This window comes from Chinchilla lanigera, unplaced genomic scaffold (assembly GCF_000276665.1).
Source record: "Chinchilla lanigera isolate Chin_1 unplaced genomic scaffold, ChiLan1.0 scaffold00048, whole genome shotgun sequence".
NCBI classification, from domain to species: domain Eukaryota; kingdom Metazoa; phylum Chordata; class Mammalia; order Rodentia; family Chinchillidae; genus Chinchilla; species Chinchilla lanigera.
In genome coordinates, this window is record NW_004955449.1 from 2,998,003 (window position 1) to 3,016,905 (window position 18,903).

The 18,903-nt window shown below is 42.1% G+C and overlaps 1 protein-coding gene across 3 annotated transcripts in view; it reads right to left on the bottom strand.

Moving 5' to 3' along the window:
- The window catches only part of Metap1d (methionyl aminopeptidase type 1D (mitochondrial)), an 86,621-nt gene extending 68,520 nt beyond the window's left edge, over positions 1-18,101 (bottom strand). Inside the window, exon 1 of one of the 3 annotated variants that reach the window (XM_005393221.2) lies at positions 17,780-18,101. In XM_005393221.2, coding sequence (XP_005393278.1) covers positions 17,780-17,819 — 40 coding nt within the window. In that variant the 5' untranslated portion in view covers positions 17,820-18,101. The remainder of the gene's footprint in view (positions 1-17,779) is intronic. The other 2 variants (XM_005393223.2, XM_005393222.2) reach the window with 2 other exon arrangements.
- Between the last annotated feature and the right edge of the window lie 802 nt (positions 18,102-18,903).

Sequence of the window (18,903 nt, forward strand, 5' to 3'; positions counted from 1 at the left end):
ATGCTCCCACCCAATCCTGGTCTGCCATGTCAGGCGGTCCGCCTCCTAAACCCCACCTCCAGCCTGGGGCTAGTTAACCTTGGACCCCACAAAAGATCTTTAGAAGCCACGTTTTTCTCTTTCCTTGTGGTCTTCTCCGCGTCCACAATAAAGGCATTTTATTCTGTTTTATTTCTCTCTGCACTGGAAAAACCTATCAAAAATACTCAAGAATATTCTTGACAGAAACATAGGATTAGATACACCTAAAAACATAGAGGAAATTAATGAGGTCAGTGGATAAACAACAACAAAACATGAAAAATAAAACAAATGATATACCAACAGATAAGGAAGACAATGATAGTAAATAACCAATACATCTCAGTAATATCTCTCAATTTGAATGGCTTCAACTCTCCAATGAAAAGACATAGACTGGAGGAGCAACAAGATGGCAGAGTGGTAAGCAGCAGAGAAAGAGTCTCTCTGAGAGTTGCCATCTAGGTGCTGAAATATAGCAATATGAGGAAGACAAGAAGGAGGGAAGTGGGTCCCCTGGACTCAGGAAGTATCTGAGGCATGAGTTGTAGCCCACAGAGAAAGTGAAGAGAGAAACTTCAACGAAGAAGGACGTAGCCAGCCTTCTCCCTGAGACGGGACTCACTATGCAAGAGGAGCAATTCAAACCTGCAAACACACGATGACTGCTGGCTACCCCAGAGGCCTCCACAGACAAATCAGTGGAGGGGAGCAGTGGACATGAAGGACTGCACTAGTGGTGCAGTGGTGTTGGTGGGTGCTGAGGGCTCAGTCATCCCACTCAAGAAAGTGACTGACTGGGAGCCATCTTTGAGAGGGTCTGGCTGAGCTCAGAACTTAGTAGCTGCTGGCTCCATCTAGCAGCTCCCAGCCAGGCTCAAGTCCACAGAAGGTGTGCTGTTCCCTACAGACCAATTTAAGTCTGGTCTTGGCTAGAAGGTGCAGGCATGCTGAAATTACCCACTACCCTGCCAAAAAGCTAACTGCTGGCTTACTGGGATAAATCAACACAGATCTAGAATCTGTCTCCACACACTGTCTACCACTAACAGCAGAGACAAACTAGGAAGTGGACTTTTTTTCTTTTTCTTTCTTGTTTGTTTTTTGTTGTGGTGGTTTTGTTTTTTGTTTTTTGGGGGGGTTTTTGTTTTTGTTTTTTTCTCATTGTTTGATTTTGTTTTTGTATGAGTATGATTGTAGTTTCTAGCCTCTTTGTGGTTGTTCTCCTGTTCTGTTCTTTTTATCTCTTCCTTTTCTCTTTCCCTCCAGTCTTCTGCACCAGTTTCCCAAAATTAGTGTGATCCCCCTTTGTCCTCGAGACTGACTTCTAATCTCTTCCTCTTCTTCCACTTCTCTATTTTCTCCCTAACCCATTTTAAATTTTAACTCCTGAGGAAAAAACTGACATACTAACGACTTATATACTGTGTATAATTTGCTGTGTAGTTGTTATTGCTGATGGTATCACTTTAGCTAAAAGTGACATAATTGTTCAAAACAGGTATTCTTCCTGGTATTCCAAGACCAAGATTGACTAAGGGTCATAGAAAATACTGTGGCACAGGGCCAAAGAACCAGAGGCTGGGCCAAGCAGGCAGCAACTTCTCATCCCCAACAAATTGAAGAGGTAGGATCTTGCAACTGACTCAAAAGCCAAAAACCAGTTATACCAGAAGACAGATACCTCAGAGAAGTAGTCATTTCCTAAAGGTTCTAAATACTAGCAATAAAGCAACCTACCATAGGAAATTTGTAAGCATCACCCCAGGAATTAAACTAACAAAAAAAAGCAAAGAAAATAAGAAGACATTTAAACAAAATGCAACCCCAGACGTCCAGTTCACCAAAAGCAAACATAGGGGGCAGTGACATGGTGCAATCCAAAAGCCACCCACCTGACCTCTCTGAAGTGGTAAGAGCAAAGCAATTGAATGAGGCTCTAGAAAAACTCAAATCAGAAATAATTTCTCAGATAACTGCAGAGATGAAACTATGGTTTCCACAAGAAAAACCATGCTTAGTGACTCTACAGCAGATACAGATTAAAAAAAAAGTAGAGGAGTTTAAGAAAATTATGGAAGCCATGAATGCTCAGCATAAGAAATAAATGGAATCCATAAGGCAGAGTCAAGCAAATATCCAGGAGAATAAAAATTCCATTAAAAGTATCCACAGCAGGATAAACCAGTGCAAAGACAGGATCTCAGATATAGAAGACAGGCTTGCAGTTAGCAATCATGAAAGAAAAATTTCTTAAAAATAGCAAAGGACTATGAGAGATCAATCTAGCACTCCTACATGAGGCAAAGAATAACTTAAGATTGATTGGAATCAATGAAAAAGCAGGAGATAGCACAAATGATATAAAAAAAACTTCAGAAATGTCATGGAGAAAAGTTCCCTGGTAGGGAAGAATTTGACATAGAATAAGTGAGGCATATAGAACTCCAATTAGTCATGATCAAAAAAAATCTACAGCCAGGCATATCATAGTCAAGATTCCAGAATAAAAAGCTTCAGTACAGCAAAAGAATCAATCAGTAGTGTGAACAGACTACCTACAGAATGGGAAAAAATTTCAGCTATTCCTAAGACAGAGGACTAATATCCAGAATATTCAAAGAACTCAAAAAAAGTTAAACCACCTAAAATTAAAGACCTAGTCAAGAAATGGGCTAGAAAAATGAATACTTCATAGAGGAGGAAATAGAGATGGTCAACAAATACATCAAAAAATGTTCAAAATCTCTGGTCATTTAAGGAAATTAAAACGATGCTCAGATTCCACCTTACTCTGAAAAGAATGGCAATCATTAAGAAATCAAACAATAACAAACACTGGTGTGGCTGTGGTAAAAAAGGAACTCTCCTGCATTGTTGGTGGAAATGCAAAGTAGTACAACCACTGTGGAAATCAGTAAGGAGATTCCTTGAAGAATTGAAATTCCAGAAATTCAACACAAGAATAGAATCTTGAAGGTGTTAGGGAAAAGGAACAAATCACTTGTAAATGAAAGTCCTTCAAAATCACAGCTGACTTCTTAGCACAAACTCTCAAGTGAAGGAGAGCTTGGAATAAAGTATTTAAGGTCCGAAGGAAAACAACCTTCAATCCAGACTGATGGGTTGGAAATTCCATACAACCCAGCTATCCCTCTGCTATGTATCTTCCCCAAAGAGCTTAAGTCATCATACTACAATGAAACTTGCATACCAATGTTTATAGCAGAACATTCATAATAGCTAAATCCTGAAAGCAACCTGTATACCCATCAACAGATGACTGGATAAACAAAATGTAGTATCAGGGCTGGGAATTCAGCTCAGTGGCACAGTGCCTGCCTGGCAAGCACAAGGTCACGAGTTTGATTCCTGGTACTGGAAGAAAAACAAAAACAAACAAACAAAATGTAGTATCTATATATAAGGGAATACTATTTGGCTATAAAAAATGTCAAATTTGAGGCATTTGTACAAAAATGGATGCACCTGAAAAATATAATTTTGAGTGAAATAAATCAGACATATGAGCTTAAATACCATATGGTATCTCATTTTAGTGAGGCAAAGTACAAAGAAAGAAAATGATAAACGATGGATAGAAAGGGACAAGGGGACAGATCTTGCCCAATAAGGAAATGGTTCCAAGAAAACAGTGGGGGTAAGGGAGAAGGGAAGGGGAAATGAGAGGAATAAAGACGTTCCATGTACAGGATCCTAATAACTCCAATCAATGTCGATATTATATGCCATGACATGAGTTAAGAGAAATAGTATCAACAGAAAATAGAGCAACAGAGCTGGGCATGGTGGAGCATACCTATTACCCCAGCTACTTGGATATCTGAGGTAAGAGAGCCAGAAATTTGAGGTCAGCCTAGGCAACCTGTCAAGAATCTGCCTTAAGAGTAAATAAAACTACACAGCAACAGAAATCAAAATCTCAATTTAAAGAGGTAGACAATAAATCTGAAAAACTCTCCCACACAGGAGAGAAAACTATGAAGTCCAGAGGAGAAATGGGCATTAATTGACATATTATTGACACAAGTGGACATATATTTGAAAATTGACATATTATTGACAATATATGACACAAGTGGACATATATTTGAAAATGTGCTACGTTATGAAGGATGATCAAATTATGATATAAGAGTACTGGGGCCTCTTCTTAGAGCAGCAACACTCAGGAAACCCTTCTGATAAAGTGACAACCAAGCAAAAGGCAAGCAGGAATCAGTCAGGTGAAGGCTGGGGAAAGCTAGTTCACTCTGGGGAAGAGCACATGCCAAGACTGCAAGAAGGAAAGAGCTTAGAGAATTAGAGACCTGAACCGCAGACCAACAGACAGGAGGACTTACGGATGACAAGATAGGCCAGGGGGGCACTTGAGGTCAGGGTTTTCGTGGTCACTATGATGGGGAGACAGGAAGCATTTAAAGGGTGTGAAATGACCCAATGTACCTTCTTTTTATTTTTAAATATAATTTAACTTTTTTTAGTTTTTGTTACTAGGGATTGAATCCAGGACCTTTGCACTGACCTATATCCCCAGTCCTTTTTTATTTTGAGAAAGGGTCTCACTAAGTCACCAAGTTCCCTAGGTTGGACTCAAATTTGTGAGTTCTCCTGCCTCAGCCTCCCACAGTGCTGGGATTTTTAGGCCTGTGCCACAATGCCCAGCTCTAATGTACTTTTTAAAAGGCCATTTGAAAGCAATGTGAGAACCAGTTGGAGGAAGTTCAATGGGTAATATTTTTACGATGTCATAACAGTCACATCATCTTATGGGTGTCATAATTTATGTAATCATTCCTCTGTTTCATTGGACATTTAGGTTATTTCCAGTTCTTTGCTACTATATGCAACACTGTAACAGATACTCTTGAACTTAAATCTTTGTTGGCACTTATGATTATTTTCTTTCTTTTTTTTCTTTTTGAGACAGGGTTTCACTATGCAGTTTAGGTTAGCTTGAACTCACTTTATAGTCCAGGCTGCCCTTGAACTCGCAGCAATCCTCCTGCCTCAGCCTCCTGAGGGCTGGAATTAAAGGCATGTACCACCATGCCTGGATCTTCTGATTATTTTCTAAATACAGATTTCCAAAAGTAGAATTAAGTAATTGAAGTGAGGCTGAGGGTGTAATGTAGTGGTACAACATTTGCTCCCAAGCACTCAATAACAACAACAAGAACAGAACAGCAACAACAACTGAGCTAAAACATATGAAATTTTGTGGCCATTTTTAAAAGTTCTTAAAAGCTAAAGATTTGGATTATTAAATATGAAAAATCTACTTGCCTAATGGATATCTTCTCACCTATTCAGTTAAGTGATATGAACAGAAAATCCTGCTGTAAGAAGATTAAAAACTATTTGTATGCAAAATTACCCCATTATAACAAAAGGGGGACTGTCTTAGTTACTTTTCTCTCACTGCTGAGACAAAATACCCAATACCCAAGGTTAAGGAGGAAGGTTTATTAGCTCACAGTTTGTGGAGGTTTTAGTCCATAATCAGCTGGCTCTAAGGTAGGGTGGCACATGGTAGAGGGGCAACAAAGTTCATGGTGGCAGAACACAGCAAAAATAATGTGAGAGAAGGGACAGACAAGCCTCTTTCTGCCCCTTATATTGTACCCAGGGACAAGAATTAGGGTGGTGCCAATTCAATCAGTGGACTGATCCAGCAATCACTCACCCTTAATCTCAGCATTGCACTATGAATCAATCACACCCTCTCAATTCAGCCATCTGCGAAAAAACTCTATGACCACATGAGGCTTTGGGGGGACATCTAGACATAAACCATAACAGGAGCAAACACATACAGTCATCAAAAGCAATATTCTTCTTGCTGGGTGTGGTGGTGCATGCCTGTAATCCCAGCACTTTGGAGGCTGAGGCAGGAGGATCATCACAAATTCGAGGCCAGCTTGGGCTACATAAATGAGTTCAAGGCTAGCCTGAACTGCATAGCAAGACCTTGTCTCAAAAAGACAAAAAACAGAAACAAAAAACAATATTCCCCAAATTTTTGCTTAAGATATGATTAAAAATAATCAAGTCAATAAGAAGGTTATGCTTCAGAATCAAATGCTACATATTTGGGACATCTTAAAATAATCCCAATGTAATATAATATGTTAAGTGTACACCTATTTGTGGGTTACTTTATGCTAAAAGATTTATGTATTTACTTTTTGCAGTACTGGGGATCAAACTCAGGGGCTAATGAATGTTAGGCAAGTGCTCTATTTCCGAGCTACACCTTCAGCCTTATGGTTTACTTCTTTTCTTTTTGTAATACTGGGGACAGAATCCAGTAGAACACTATCACAAGCTATATCCCTAGCCCTTTTTGTAAGCTTTATTTTGGAACAGGGTCTTACTAAGTTTACTGGGCTGACCTTAAACCTATGATCCTCCTGCCTCAGCGTCCTTAGTAGCTGGGATAACAGGTGTGTGTCACTTCATCAAGCTGGGACCTCTTAATAGTAATTTTGTTGTTTTAAAAGCCCTGGGTTCAGTCCTGTTGTAGATCAGGAAAAACTGCTCTGTCATTCTGTCTCCCACAGGGGCAGGCTGTCAGGTTCTGCCAGGTTGCTTTGCTCTCTCCACAGTTCTCCACACATGTGGCCTCTTTCATACACAAATTTCCCTCTTTTGTCCCTCACTCATCTCAGTGACTGGCTTCCCACACACAAGCTCCCTCACCTCTTTACCTGCTCCTTCCCTTCACTCCCTGCCTCTTTGTATACAAACCTCTTCACCCTCAGCTCTTACGTATTTATTTTTTCTCTTCAACTGGTGTGATCCTTTCCAACCGCCTCTCCTGCATTCCTCTCTCAGGCTCCAACCTGTCACCGCTCCTCTCACACTCTCAACTCCTGCCCTGGCTTCTAATTTGCAGGACTGTTGATCAGGAAATCTGCCAAGGTGGCTGGAGGACAACTGGGACAGATGCATAGATGCTGGACATGAGGAGGCCAGGTGGCCAGCCCGTTTCCCAGGCCTCCGTGGCAGGAGGGTGTGGGCCCAAACTAAAGGACAGGTGTGGGAAGCAGCAGCACAGCGAGTCCTGCTGCTCGACAGCCGGGGTGCACCCTCGGGCCACACAGAAATGCTCTGTGGCCTGGATGGGCTGAGAGGCACCAGTTGGACATCCTGACCTAGACAACCAATTATGTCTGTTCAAGGTCTGCTGCACAGAACACAGTCTTATACACAAGGCCAAATCCCCTGTGAAGGGTTAACTGACTTTTCTCTCCCTAAATTTTCCAGATTTATGGTCACGGTAAGAATTGGAAGACAAATCAGACAAAGGTTCTGAAAATTTGACACACACCGAACATCAGATTTAATGTTCTTTTATGTACTTTGGAAACAAACCAGGTATTTGGTGAACACGAGGAATCTAGTAGGTATGTTTGATGAGAATCTGTACTGGGTAGGAATTTAAGATCAAGGTCAGGGATGATTAATATGCATGCAGGAAGTCATCAACATTTAGGCATAAGCAATATGAATCTCATTAAATCTTCAATAGCTTCCTATTGCCTGAAGGAATTGGTGGTATTCTAATGATTAAAGCAATAACATTAAAGTAGAAAAATAGCATTAGGAAATTAATCTGGCTCTTACAAAAGAAGCTACCACTACGTACTAACCACCCAAACTGACTTTGTAAGACTCCTTGACTGCTGTGATTTTTCTTTAGATACACAGTTGCCTTGCACACACTGTTGTACTGTTCCTGGAGTTAGAGGGCTCTGCTGAAAAGTGCCTTGTGATAGACATTCAAGGGCCTTTTCTCTTCTTAGCTAGTTAATAGATAATCTTCCCCATGCTTCCCTCACCTGAAGCCCTCCTAATATTGTCTGTCCTGTCTCCCACTCGCTGGCCCCACAAGCCTTTTGCTGAGCCTCTCCCTCACTCTTGGGATAGCAGTGCCCCTGCTTCTTGCAAGGCCAGGAACAGCTGCTTGGCGGAGCATGAAGTAGGGCAGAGGGTGGAAGGGTGGCGGGTCCTCCACAGCATCGGCCAGTCTGGGCAAACATGGCCAGGGTGTTCCTTTCACTGCTGACCTATTTCTTACTTGATCTTAAAAGAAAACCATCAACTTAGTGATGACAGAGATGGTATGTGAGGCCCCAATTCCAGAGTTATCACAAGCTGAATGGAAGGAAGAACGAGAGTGGTACACACAAACTACACGTGAAAGGTAAAAGAAATCAAAAGTTAATGTTCAAGCCAGGGATGTAGCTCAGTGGCTGCGCCTGCCTAGCATGTATGACATTCTGGGTTCAAACTCCAGTACTGGGGAGCAGGGGGGAAGTTCATTTTCCTAAGGTATTTTTTCAGTAATTAACACTTTTCCTTGTGGATGTGGTAACAAAAATTTTGTGCAATGATGGTCATATTACCAGTAACCTTCCTTAGGAAAAAAAATCACCTTAAGAATACCTAATCTATCTAAACGGTGGGGCGGTGTCATCTGTCAGCTGCATACACCTTAATAGTGACACCACGACTCGCTGTGAGCAAGACACGCACAGGGCTAAGGGATGCTATAGCAGCAGCCCCCAAGCAGGGGCCCCCACCAGCCTCCTGGTGTTCACACCCTGGCCCAATCCCCTGCCACACTGTACTGTGTGACCACCAGCATATGACAGAGGCGATGCTAATCAGTCCATGGTTCCATAACTCTTAAAACACAGTATCAGGATTCAGACTAAGCCTCCGCACTTGAGAAGCCGCATTCTCAGCCACTGGTTACAGCCTTCCTCACATCCCTTTTCTACTTTTTTATTTTTTTTAACTTTTTGGTGGTGTGGGGATCAAACCCAGGACTTTGTGTGTGCTAGGTAAGTGCTCTAATACCGAGCCACACTCCCAGCCCGTCCTATTACTTTTATAATCAAACAGCACAACTTAAAAGTACTTCTCCCTTAGAAGAAGAAATTCCCATTCTTCCTTCACTCATGACTGAGAGGTAGAAACCCCTCACCTGTTTCCGGGCACCTCTCCCCCAGCGCCTCCTTCTTTTTTTTTTTTTTTGTATTGGAAATCGAACTCAGGACCTTCGGCTTGCCAGGCAGGAATCAAACTCAGCTGTGCTGCTGAGCTATATCCCTGGCCATCCTTCTGTTCTTTCTATCTCTTTCAGTCTTTCTCTCCAGGAAGCCTCTTGATCCACAGGGTTCCAGTGGATCACTTCCTTACCAATTTTTTTCCTCCCCCTGCTCTTAACCATGGCTAAGGCTTCTGTATAAAGGACAAAATTAAACACAACCATACAATTGCACATACATGTTCACAGCAGCATTATTTATAAGACCTTGAGCTGGATGTGCTGGCGCTCGGGAGCTGAGGCAGGAGGAACACTTTGAGTTTGAGGCCAGCCTGAGCTACATAGTGAGTTCAACACCAGCCACGTAGTGAGACCCTGTCTCAAAAAAGCAGCCAACCAAGAAACAAACAAATTAATTCATTTTTTTTTAAAAGGCTGGGGATGGAGTTTAATGCAAAAGCTCTGGCCTCAATCCCCAGTCCTGCAACAAACAAATATTTCAGGTATTTGTTTGTTTGGTTTGCAGTACTAGGAATTAAACCTCAGGACCTCACACATATTAGGCAAGCACTTTACACTGAGCTACATCCCCAGCCTGTGTTACACAGTTTAAGTGGGTGAATTATATCATATGTGGATTCCATCTCAATGAAAGTTTTTTTTTAAAAAAAATTACTACCTACTAAGGAGTTGTGGACATGCTGATTTTGACACATCTATGAAGACATCAGACTAGAATGTTCAGTAAGGGGCTGGGTGTGTGAGTCTGAAATTTAGGAGGTAGATCTTGACTGGGAGCAAAAACATGAGTCTACAGTTTTAAAGATTGTTTACAGTCATGGGACTATTGAGATTATTAAAGTGGTAATGAGTATTGGTATAAAAAGTCCACATACTACTTCCTCTTAGAATTTGCCCTAATTCTATTCTGACTAAATTAATATCAGTACCCTGCTTTTCTCAATGGATACTTCTTTATGGATAAATTTGACCTTGAGTGAACTTTCTATTTGGGTTGCCTGAAAGCCTGGTGAAGGTGGAAGTCAGCCATGATACACAGCCATATTAAACAATGAAGATTATTCCTGAGTGTGGTGGCACACACCTGTAATCACAACTACTTAGGCGGCTGAAGCAGAAAGAATGAAGTTCAGGACCACCCTGGGCAATTTAGTAAGACCCTCCCTCAAAATGAAAAATATGGGTACAGCTCAGTGTTTTTTTTGTTGTTGTTGTTGGTTTTTTTTTCCCGGTACCAGGAATTGAACTCACGACCTTGCCCTTGCCAGGCAGGTGCTGTGCCGCTGAGCTAAATCCCCAGTCCCTCAGCTCTGTTAAAAGTCCCTGTTAAAAGTGCTCTTCTACAGTGTGAAACCCATGGGTTCCACACACACACAATTCCTAATTGCTATACTCCCTGGTAACACACACACACAATTCCTAATTGCTATACTTCATCTAGACTATGAATAAACATCTGATAAGAAGCCATACTTCGTCATATGTGGTGATTCCAAATCCTGCACCCCCAGATACTTCCTACAAGTGGTTCTGTAGGTCTTCCAGTGAAAAATAGTTGTTGCTGGCTGTTAGATGTAACTGTTTCAATCACCACTGCCATGTGACACACTACCCCAAATTAAACAGTTTAAAAAAAAAGCAATTTAATTAGACTCATGCATTGTATGGCCCAGGAGTTCAGAAATCAATGCCTGAGGCTGTCTGATGTTCAAGGCCTTCCGTCAAAAAGACTTGAAGGCTGGGGTGATTCAATAGCTGGGGGTTGGACACATCCAAAGGCTCATTCACTCACAAATTGGTGCCTGGGATGGGATGACTCAAATCTAGGACTCCAAACTGGGCCACCTTTACGTGATATCTCCCAACAGCACGGTTTTCTCATAGCTTGGTCACCGCAGGGTTGTTTGTCTGTCTGTCTGTCTGACAAAACAGTTTATGCTCTGAGTGTATGGGTTCTAGTGACTGAGGCAAAAGAAGCTGCACTCACTCTTTTCTAACAGGCTCTCAAGCCACACAACGTCACTTGCCCTGAGCTGTCCAATGATAGTCTAGATTCTAGGAGAGGGGATAGAGAATCCATCACTCAACAGGAGGCATATTAAAAATGCTGAAGGCTGGTGTGGTGGTGCACTCCTGTAATCCCAGAAGTCCGGGAGGCTGAGGAGGAAGGATCACAAGTTTCAGTCCAGCCTGAGTGAACAAGTAACTTAGCGAGACCCTGTCCCAAACCAAAAAACACAAAAATAAGAAAGGGCTGGGATGTAGCTCAGAGCAAAGATCCTGGGTTCAATCCCTAACACTGCAAAATAAAACAAACAAACAAAAAATCAGTACAATTTTAATACTCTAAGGGAATATCTTTTTTTTTTTTTTTTTTTCCAAAAAATACATCTTACTATGTGAAATTAATGAAACCCAAGCACTTTTTCCTCAGGAAAATACACAAAATTTGTGTATATTTGGGGAACTTAGTCCTTCCCCACTGCATACAAGAAATAGCCTCAGAAGGACAAGATTCATCCTCATCCCACCAATGGGCTCTTTGGCACCTCCCATGAATGTGAGGGGCCTTGTGTGACTGCTACAACCAAGAGAGCACAGAGACAGCATCAAAAGTGGTCCATCTGGTTAAAAAAAAAGCGGGTGCTAGGTGCTAGGTGCTTCAACAGGTTTGAGATTTGTTTTCTGGGAGGTCTCACTATGTAGCTCAGGCTGGCCTTGAAGTTGTGATCCTCCTCCTTCAGCCTCCTGAAAGCTATAGGTTCTTATTTGTTCTTTATTTAATAAGTGATAGAGACAGCCAGGCATTGCAGCACATGCCAGTAATCCCAGCACTCAGAAGACTGAGGCAGGAGGATCACTGTGAGTTCGAGGTCAGCCTGCCCTACAAAGTGAGACCCTGCCTCAAAAATAAAACCAAAAAAAAAAAAGATACAGAGACAGGATTCAAAGCCATGTCTTTACCTAGTGCCTTTTCATCTTATAGAAATCACCCTGTGGGTACTGAGAGGCACAGTTATATTTATTCCAAGTATATTCACCCTATGCAGAAATATGCCTCATACCCTGAGACCCGACCTAACTTGCAGCAAGTGTTAGAAGATGTTCAGTCCTCTCTTAGCCTATAATTTTCCACCCTTGTAACATTACGTTATAGTAAGAATTCCTTAAATTCCACTTTTAAAATGGTACCTTTGTCAACAGCGTTTGTTCTTCTATTCCTGAATCTTGCAATCCTGCCTTAGGATTTTATTTCAATACTTCATGATCCTTTCATGTGCTTTCAGGAAGTTAAAGAAGCAGATCATATGATGGTTCTAAGCAAAAACTCATTGGTCACTTTTGCAGAGTAAGATTGTTATTTTGTAAATTGATTAAGAGACCAAATCAAGCATTTAACTTTCCCTGTAGGACAAGGTCTACCAGGGCAATCAGACACCTGATGAGAAGGTTTTTCTTTGTAGATGTTTTCTGGAAAATGAAGAAGGAATCATGGAATTAAAGTATTACCATTTTGAGAACTTCTGATGAGTTACGGAGCTACATAATAATCGCCAGTGGTCACTAATGTTACAAAACAACCACCACCTACAACCACCTACTCTTGCCAAACAACAAAACAACCTTGGATCTGCCACCTTACAGGAGAACATCTTAAACCACTCCAGTACAACACAATACAATCAGAAAAGTCCAGGAAATGGAAAGCTCCACTGAGCAGACTAACCAGTTGCTTCAACAAATAAATTTAAAATGAAAGAAGAAAAGAAAAAAGAGAAGTAACCTACTGGTTAAAAACAACACCAACAACACAAAGTCTTCTTCTTTCTGTGTTAGAATAACTAGTACAGGAATTGCCTTCTGCCTAAGGAACTAGACAAAATACGTGGAGCAGGTATATTTTGGCACTGGACACTAAGCAATGCAGGACTATGAATTTTAAGTAAAAAACAACACAAGGTGAGCTCAGGTTGGTCCCAGATTTCTGTCTTGGAAAAACTTTCCAACTGTAGCATCAGGAGGTGATGCCCAAGCAGACCACAGTGCCACAACTTAGCTTAAGAGTCCAACAGCAGAGTTCTGGCTGCTGAAGCAGCTGGTATTGGTGGGGTTAGGGTCCCGAGACAGGAGCATTTGAGAGCTAGGTGACACTCCACAGGGTCTACCAGATAGCTACTGTTGCAGGCCAAGAACTGAATAATAGAGGTTGCAGTGTAGGCTAGGAGGAGTGGGAGTCCCACTACCAGCTTCATCAGAGTATACACCTTCGGGCATTCAGCTGAGACCTGAGGAACAATTTTTTAGAGTTAAAAAAATTACCAATCAGGTACAGTGGTGCATACCTGTAGTCCCAGTTACTCTGAAAGCTGAGGAAGGATTATTTGAGCCCAGAAGTTCAGGGTCAGCTTGGACAATATAGGAAGACCCTCTCTCTTAAAAACATAAATACAAATAGCAGATAATATGCTAAAATATAATATGAGAATCTAATGCCTGATGATCTGGGTGGAGCTGAGGCAGTGATGTTAGCACTGGAGAGCAGTTGCAAATACAGTTTGGCATTAGAGGGTTTTTGTTTTTGTTTGTTTTTTAGTTTTTTTGAGACAGGGTCTCACTATGTAGTACAGTCTGGCCTTAAACTCACTATGTAGCCCAGGGTGGCCTCAAATTCACAGTGATCCTTCTGCCTCAGTCTCCCCAAGTACTAGGATTACAGGTGTGCGCCACCACAATAGGCAAGCATCAGGATCTGACTGCATAGAGACCATAATAAATCAATTGTTCACAGACTCATATCAAAACCCTGTCAGTGACTGGCAAGTAAAAATTAAGCTGCACTTGGTGGCAGGCTTCCTAGTGGCAAGTGAGTTATATTTCAACTGTACAGCTGCATCTGGTAGTAGGTTTTAAGTCAGAATCTGACAATTACTTTAGTCTGTGTGTGGTCCACCCATTAATTTATTTACCACTTCCATATGCACCTCTTTCCCATACTTCATACTTGTCTCGGTCACAATTTTGGTACACCCACCAACTAGCTCTACCCAAAATGAGTAAAAATCAAACGTCACTGGAAAGCCTCTTTGAGAAAGGGTCAAAGACTCAATGGTGAGACAGCAAAAGACTCTAAGACTGCCAACTAAAAGAAAGCTGCATTTAAAAGAAAATACCAACAGTCCTACTTAAATCACAGGTTCACTGCAACAGATGATTCACATTCTCCAAGTCCACTTTGTATAATATGTGTCAACCGACTAGCCAACAAAGCCATGAACCCTTTAAAAGTGCTTCACCACATGGAGACCAAACACTGCATGAAAAGACCAAGCTTTTAGAGTTTTTCAAAACAAATACACATGAACATGAAAAAAGAAGCAATTATTGAAGGCCACCACTTCATTAAATCTGTCTGCACTGAAAGCATCATTTGTAGTAGCTAACCACATTGCTAAAGTTAATAAGCTCTTTACTACTGGTGAAGAGTTGATCCTGTCTGCTACTAAGGATATTTGTTGTGAACCTTTCGAGAGGCTGTACTTCAAAAGGTGGTATGCATTTCTCTTTTGGCTAGCATCATAACTAGACAAATTAATGAAACAGCAGAGGACAATGACATAATTGTTAGAGAGGATTAATGAGTCACTATGGAACACAACCCAGGTTGAAAAATGTACCAACGTTGACAACAAAGTTTGTTTTTATTTTTCAGGAAGATATGCATGAGAATATGTTACATATACTTTTGTTGTCAACCAACACCAGAACTATTCAAATCTGAATGGGTACATATCAGGAAAACTGATCACTCTGTGTCAGGATGTATACAGGTGGAGCAGTTGCCATGACTGGATGGCTCAGGTCACAGAGGTCACTTCTGAATGTAAGTGTACATAATGTATCATCTATAGAGAAATGCTGGCTAGCTGAAAAACGTCACCTGAACTTAAAACATTTCACAGGCTGTGATTAAAACTATCAACTACATTAAAGTATATGCCCTTAGGTCTGTCTGCACAGTTCTGTGAGGAGACAGACACAGAGCACATACGTTTCTCTCATACACAGAAGTGAGATGTTTTTTCTAAAGGTAAACTGCTGGCCAGAGTTTCTGAGTTAATACAGCCTCTCTAGAGACTTTTTTAAAGGAAAAGTCACCACTGGCAGCACATTTCAATGACACTCAATGGGTTGCAAAATTTGCTTACTTGTGTGACATATTTAATCTGCTCAGTGAACTCAATCTATCCCTTCAGAAAAGAATGACAACTGTGTCCAAGTCTGCAGATAAAGTTGTTTCATTCAAAGCCAAACTGGAGGGGCTGGGGATTTAGCTCAGCAGTACAGCGCCTGCCTGGCAAGCGCAACATCCTGAGTTCAATTCCCGGTACCGGGGGCAGGGGGAAAAAAAAAAGCCAAACTGGAATTACAGAGGCAACAAATAAACGCTAAGATTTTTAACAAGTTTTAAACATTAGCAGAGCTTTTGAAAGACAATGAGCCAGGCTCTTCAACCTAGAAGCCCATGATCACCTATCTCAGTTTTCAAAAGAGTTTATTACATTCCAGCCAAAAAAAGGACTCCCGAATTGGAAAGAAATGGGACCACAACCCATGTGTGAATAAGCTAGGTGAATCAACTTTGTCCACTCTTGAGGATCGACTGTTTGAGATTGCAAATAATAATGGCCTCAAAAGTATGTTTGAGACAACTTCAAATCTCCATTCTGGATTAAAGTCAAGACAAAATACCAATACCCTGAGATTTTTTACAAAGCACTGAAAGCCTGCTTCTGTTTCCAACATCCTTTATAAAGCAGGGTTTCTGCAGTGACAGCAACCAAAACAAGATTACAGAGTAGACTGGACATAGGCAGCACACTTCAGGTGTCACTATCTCCCATCACCTCCAGATGAGGCTAGGTACAGGAAAACAATCTCAGGGCTCCCACTGATTCTGCCTTACAGTGCGTTGTATAATTATTTCATTATCTATTACAATGTAGTAATAATGAAATAAGCACATAATAAATGTAGTGAACTTGAATCATTCCAAAACCAAATTGTCTTCCACAAAAACAGTCCCTGGTGCCAAAAAGGTTCAGGACTGCTGACATGTAAAAACTACACACACACACACACACACACACACACACACACACACACACGGTTTTGGGAATGGGGAGTCTCTACCTTAACTATCTTTTTGGATCCTTTTCATTATTACTTGGAGTGCACAAAAATAAAGTCTAATGTCTGTTTCTTGTCAAAAAAGGAAAGAGAAAAAGTAACTTAATTAGTAAAAAGAGCTTGGACTGCAGCCTAGATCTGAAGCAATGTAGTTTGGCTCTCTTTCCACCAGGCTGCAGCTCTCATGCTGACCATTCTTCCAAGTAACCAGTCCAAAATGCTTCCTACATCACCCTTCCCCTTACACATATCTCACTAAATCTTCCGTTATTCCCTATTCAAAACACTGAGGTCTATCCATCCATCAGCTTTGTTCCTTTCTATAACCACCTTCATCTTCTTGCACACACTTGTACTTGCCTATCTCACTTGAACTCTGTGCGGATTTCTATGGAAAGACTATGCCACTGAAATGAGCACTTTTTAAAAAAGCCTGGCATTGTGGCTCACACCTGTAATCTTAGCACTTTGGGAAGCTGAGGCAGGAAGATGGCAAGTTTGAGCCCAACCTGGACAACTTAGTGAAACCCTGTCTCAAAATAAAAATAAAAGCATATACATAATAAAGGTTTGGGGAGGTAAATCAATGTGAAGGCACTGGGTTCAATTCCAAGTACCATCCCGGCCCCAAAAAGGTTCATGGTCAAATGCACACTCCGCCTCTTACCATCTATGGGACCTTAGTCGTATTAGTTAACTTTTCTAGCCTCATTTTTTCTGTTTCCTAAGAGAGTAAGTCCTAACTCGCTAGATTTTTAAAAGGCAGCCAGTGTACGTAAAGCGCTTAACACAATTATCAAATGTACTAAACACACAAATGGTAACTGTCACTATTAAAATATCTACCTTGGCTGTTTGTCTCACGTGCCTGACCCTTAAGTAGCCCCTCATCATATATTTACTTTTGTTTCTTCATCCATGAAACAATTTCGAAGTTCTTTCCAGCAAAGATTCAGAGAGTAATTCAAATCCAACAGATTCCCGTAATTCAGCTACAAACGTATTTGTACGTTTAACTAAAACCTCAACAGTCAGGGTAATATCTATTTGGAACTACTCAGACATTTGTTCTCTTAAATCATCAGAAAAGAATAATCTCTTAAGTCATTCATCTACAAGTTCCTCAAAAGAATGTCAACAGAATAGCTGTAGAGAAATCAACTGCGTATCCAGGCTCAAGTTTCACTGCATGGTAGCCAGAATAAGTGTGTTTAACACTCATTATACAATTTATTTAAGTGGGGGGGAGAAAACGAGTCAATGGCTCATAAATCTCAAGGAGTAATGACGCAGTGACGTGATTCAGGCGAGTACAGACGAACAAATGTGTGCGTTCCTGAATGTGTCCTCGTGAGCGCATGCGTGAGTCCGGAGGACTGAAAGCACATTCCTGTGCGCGGGTATGTATCCCTTTAACCCGGGGCGCAGCGAGTGGGTGACCGTGCGAGCCCTCTGGGTTCTCGCGCTTACCTCTGCGGAGCAGCAGGTGGACACCCCTGGGCGCCGCCATGTTGGCGCTAATCACGTGCCCAGAGGCGCTCCTCGCCGCCCCGCCCCCCGGAGCGGTTCGCGAGCGGCCCCGCCCAAGACTGTAGGCGCCGGAGCGGCCCGACGGAGCGCGCGTGCGCGCGGGGTACTGACTGCGGGACCCGCGGCGCGGGAACCGCTCCCGCCGGGGGCCGGCTGTGGAAACCGCGGCCGGACGAGCTTGCTCCGGCTGCAAGAGGCAGGTTCCAGCCGCGGCTCGCGCGCTCGCTCTGAGTCCCCGCGCCCGGGTAGGATGGAAGAAACCTGTCAGGTAAGCATGGCATCCAGTATTTACGGCATCAACATTTTGGTGCATGGAAACGTAAAGTTGGGCGGAAAAGAAAAAAAAGAATACACAATCTAGTGTTCAGCATAGCACTTTGCGTCGTGTACCGCTCTGTTGCAAATTATTTCCCTGGATTCAGTTAACAGGTAAATTTTGTTTCGAAGTCACTAGCTAAACCTCTTTGCTGCCCTAGAATTCACATTACTCAGCGGAGACACCAGACAAGACAGGGTATTTGTGCCGCTGCGGAGCTATCCTGAGTACTCCGGTAGGCGCGTTCAGGGGACTTCTCTTTCCCCAGGGACACCTCCTGCTTGGTGTAGTTCACATTTAGAAGGAAGACACTGCTGCCGAGAGCGAGAGCGAGAGCTGAAGCCTACAGAGGGCCATTATGAATCAGGTGAGAAAGTGATTTCTTAATGGGTGACAATGCCCTTTTTCCCAAATGCACTGTTCCTCTTACCTGTGCTCTGGGATCGCTTAAGTCCTGCCATAGGTTAGGTGATACTCATCCCGGTGGCTTCCTTGCCCAGCGCAGAACCTGATCCCCAAGAATTGAACTCTCTGTGAAACGAGTCAAATTGAGCATGTAGCATTCCCTGGTCCTTAACTGTCAGGATCGATACGGGTTCTTTGTGAATATACGTGATGTCTTGTACTGTATTTTTAAGAATTTAAGAAAAAAAAATCTAGACAATTGAGAAATGAGGAAAAATTACAAGCCCCTTCTTCACCTGCTCTACACACCACAGGCACACTCTCCAGGTAGTCACTGTGTGCA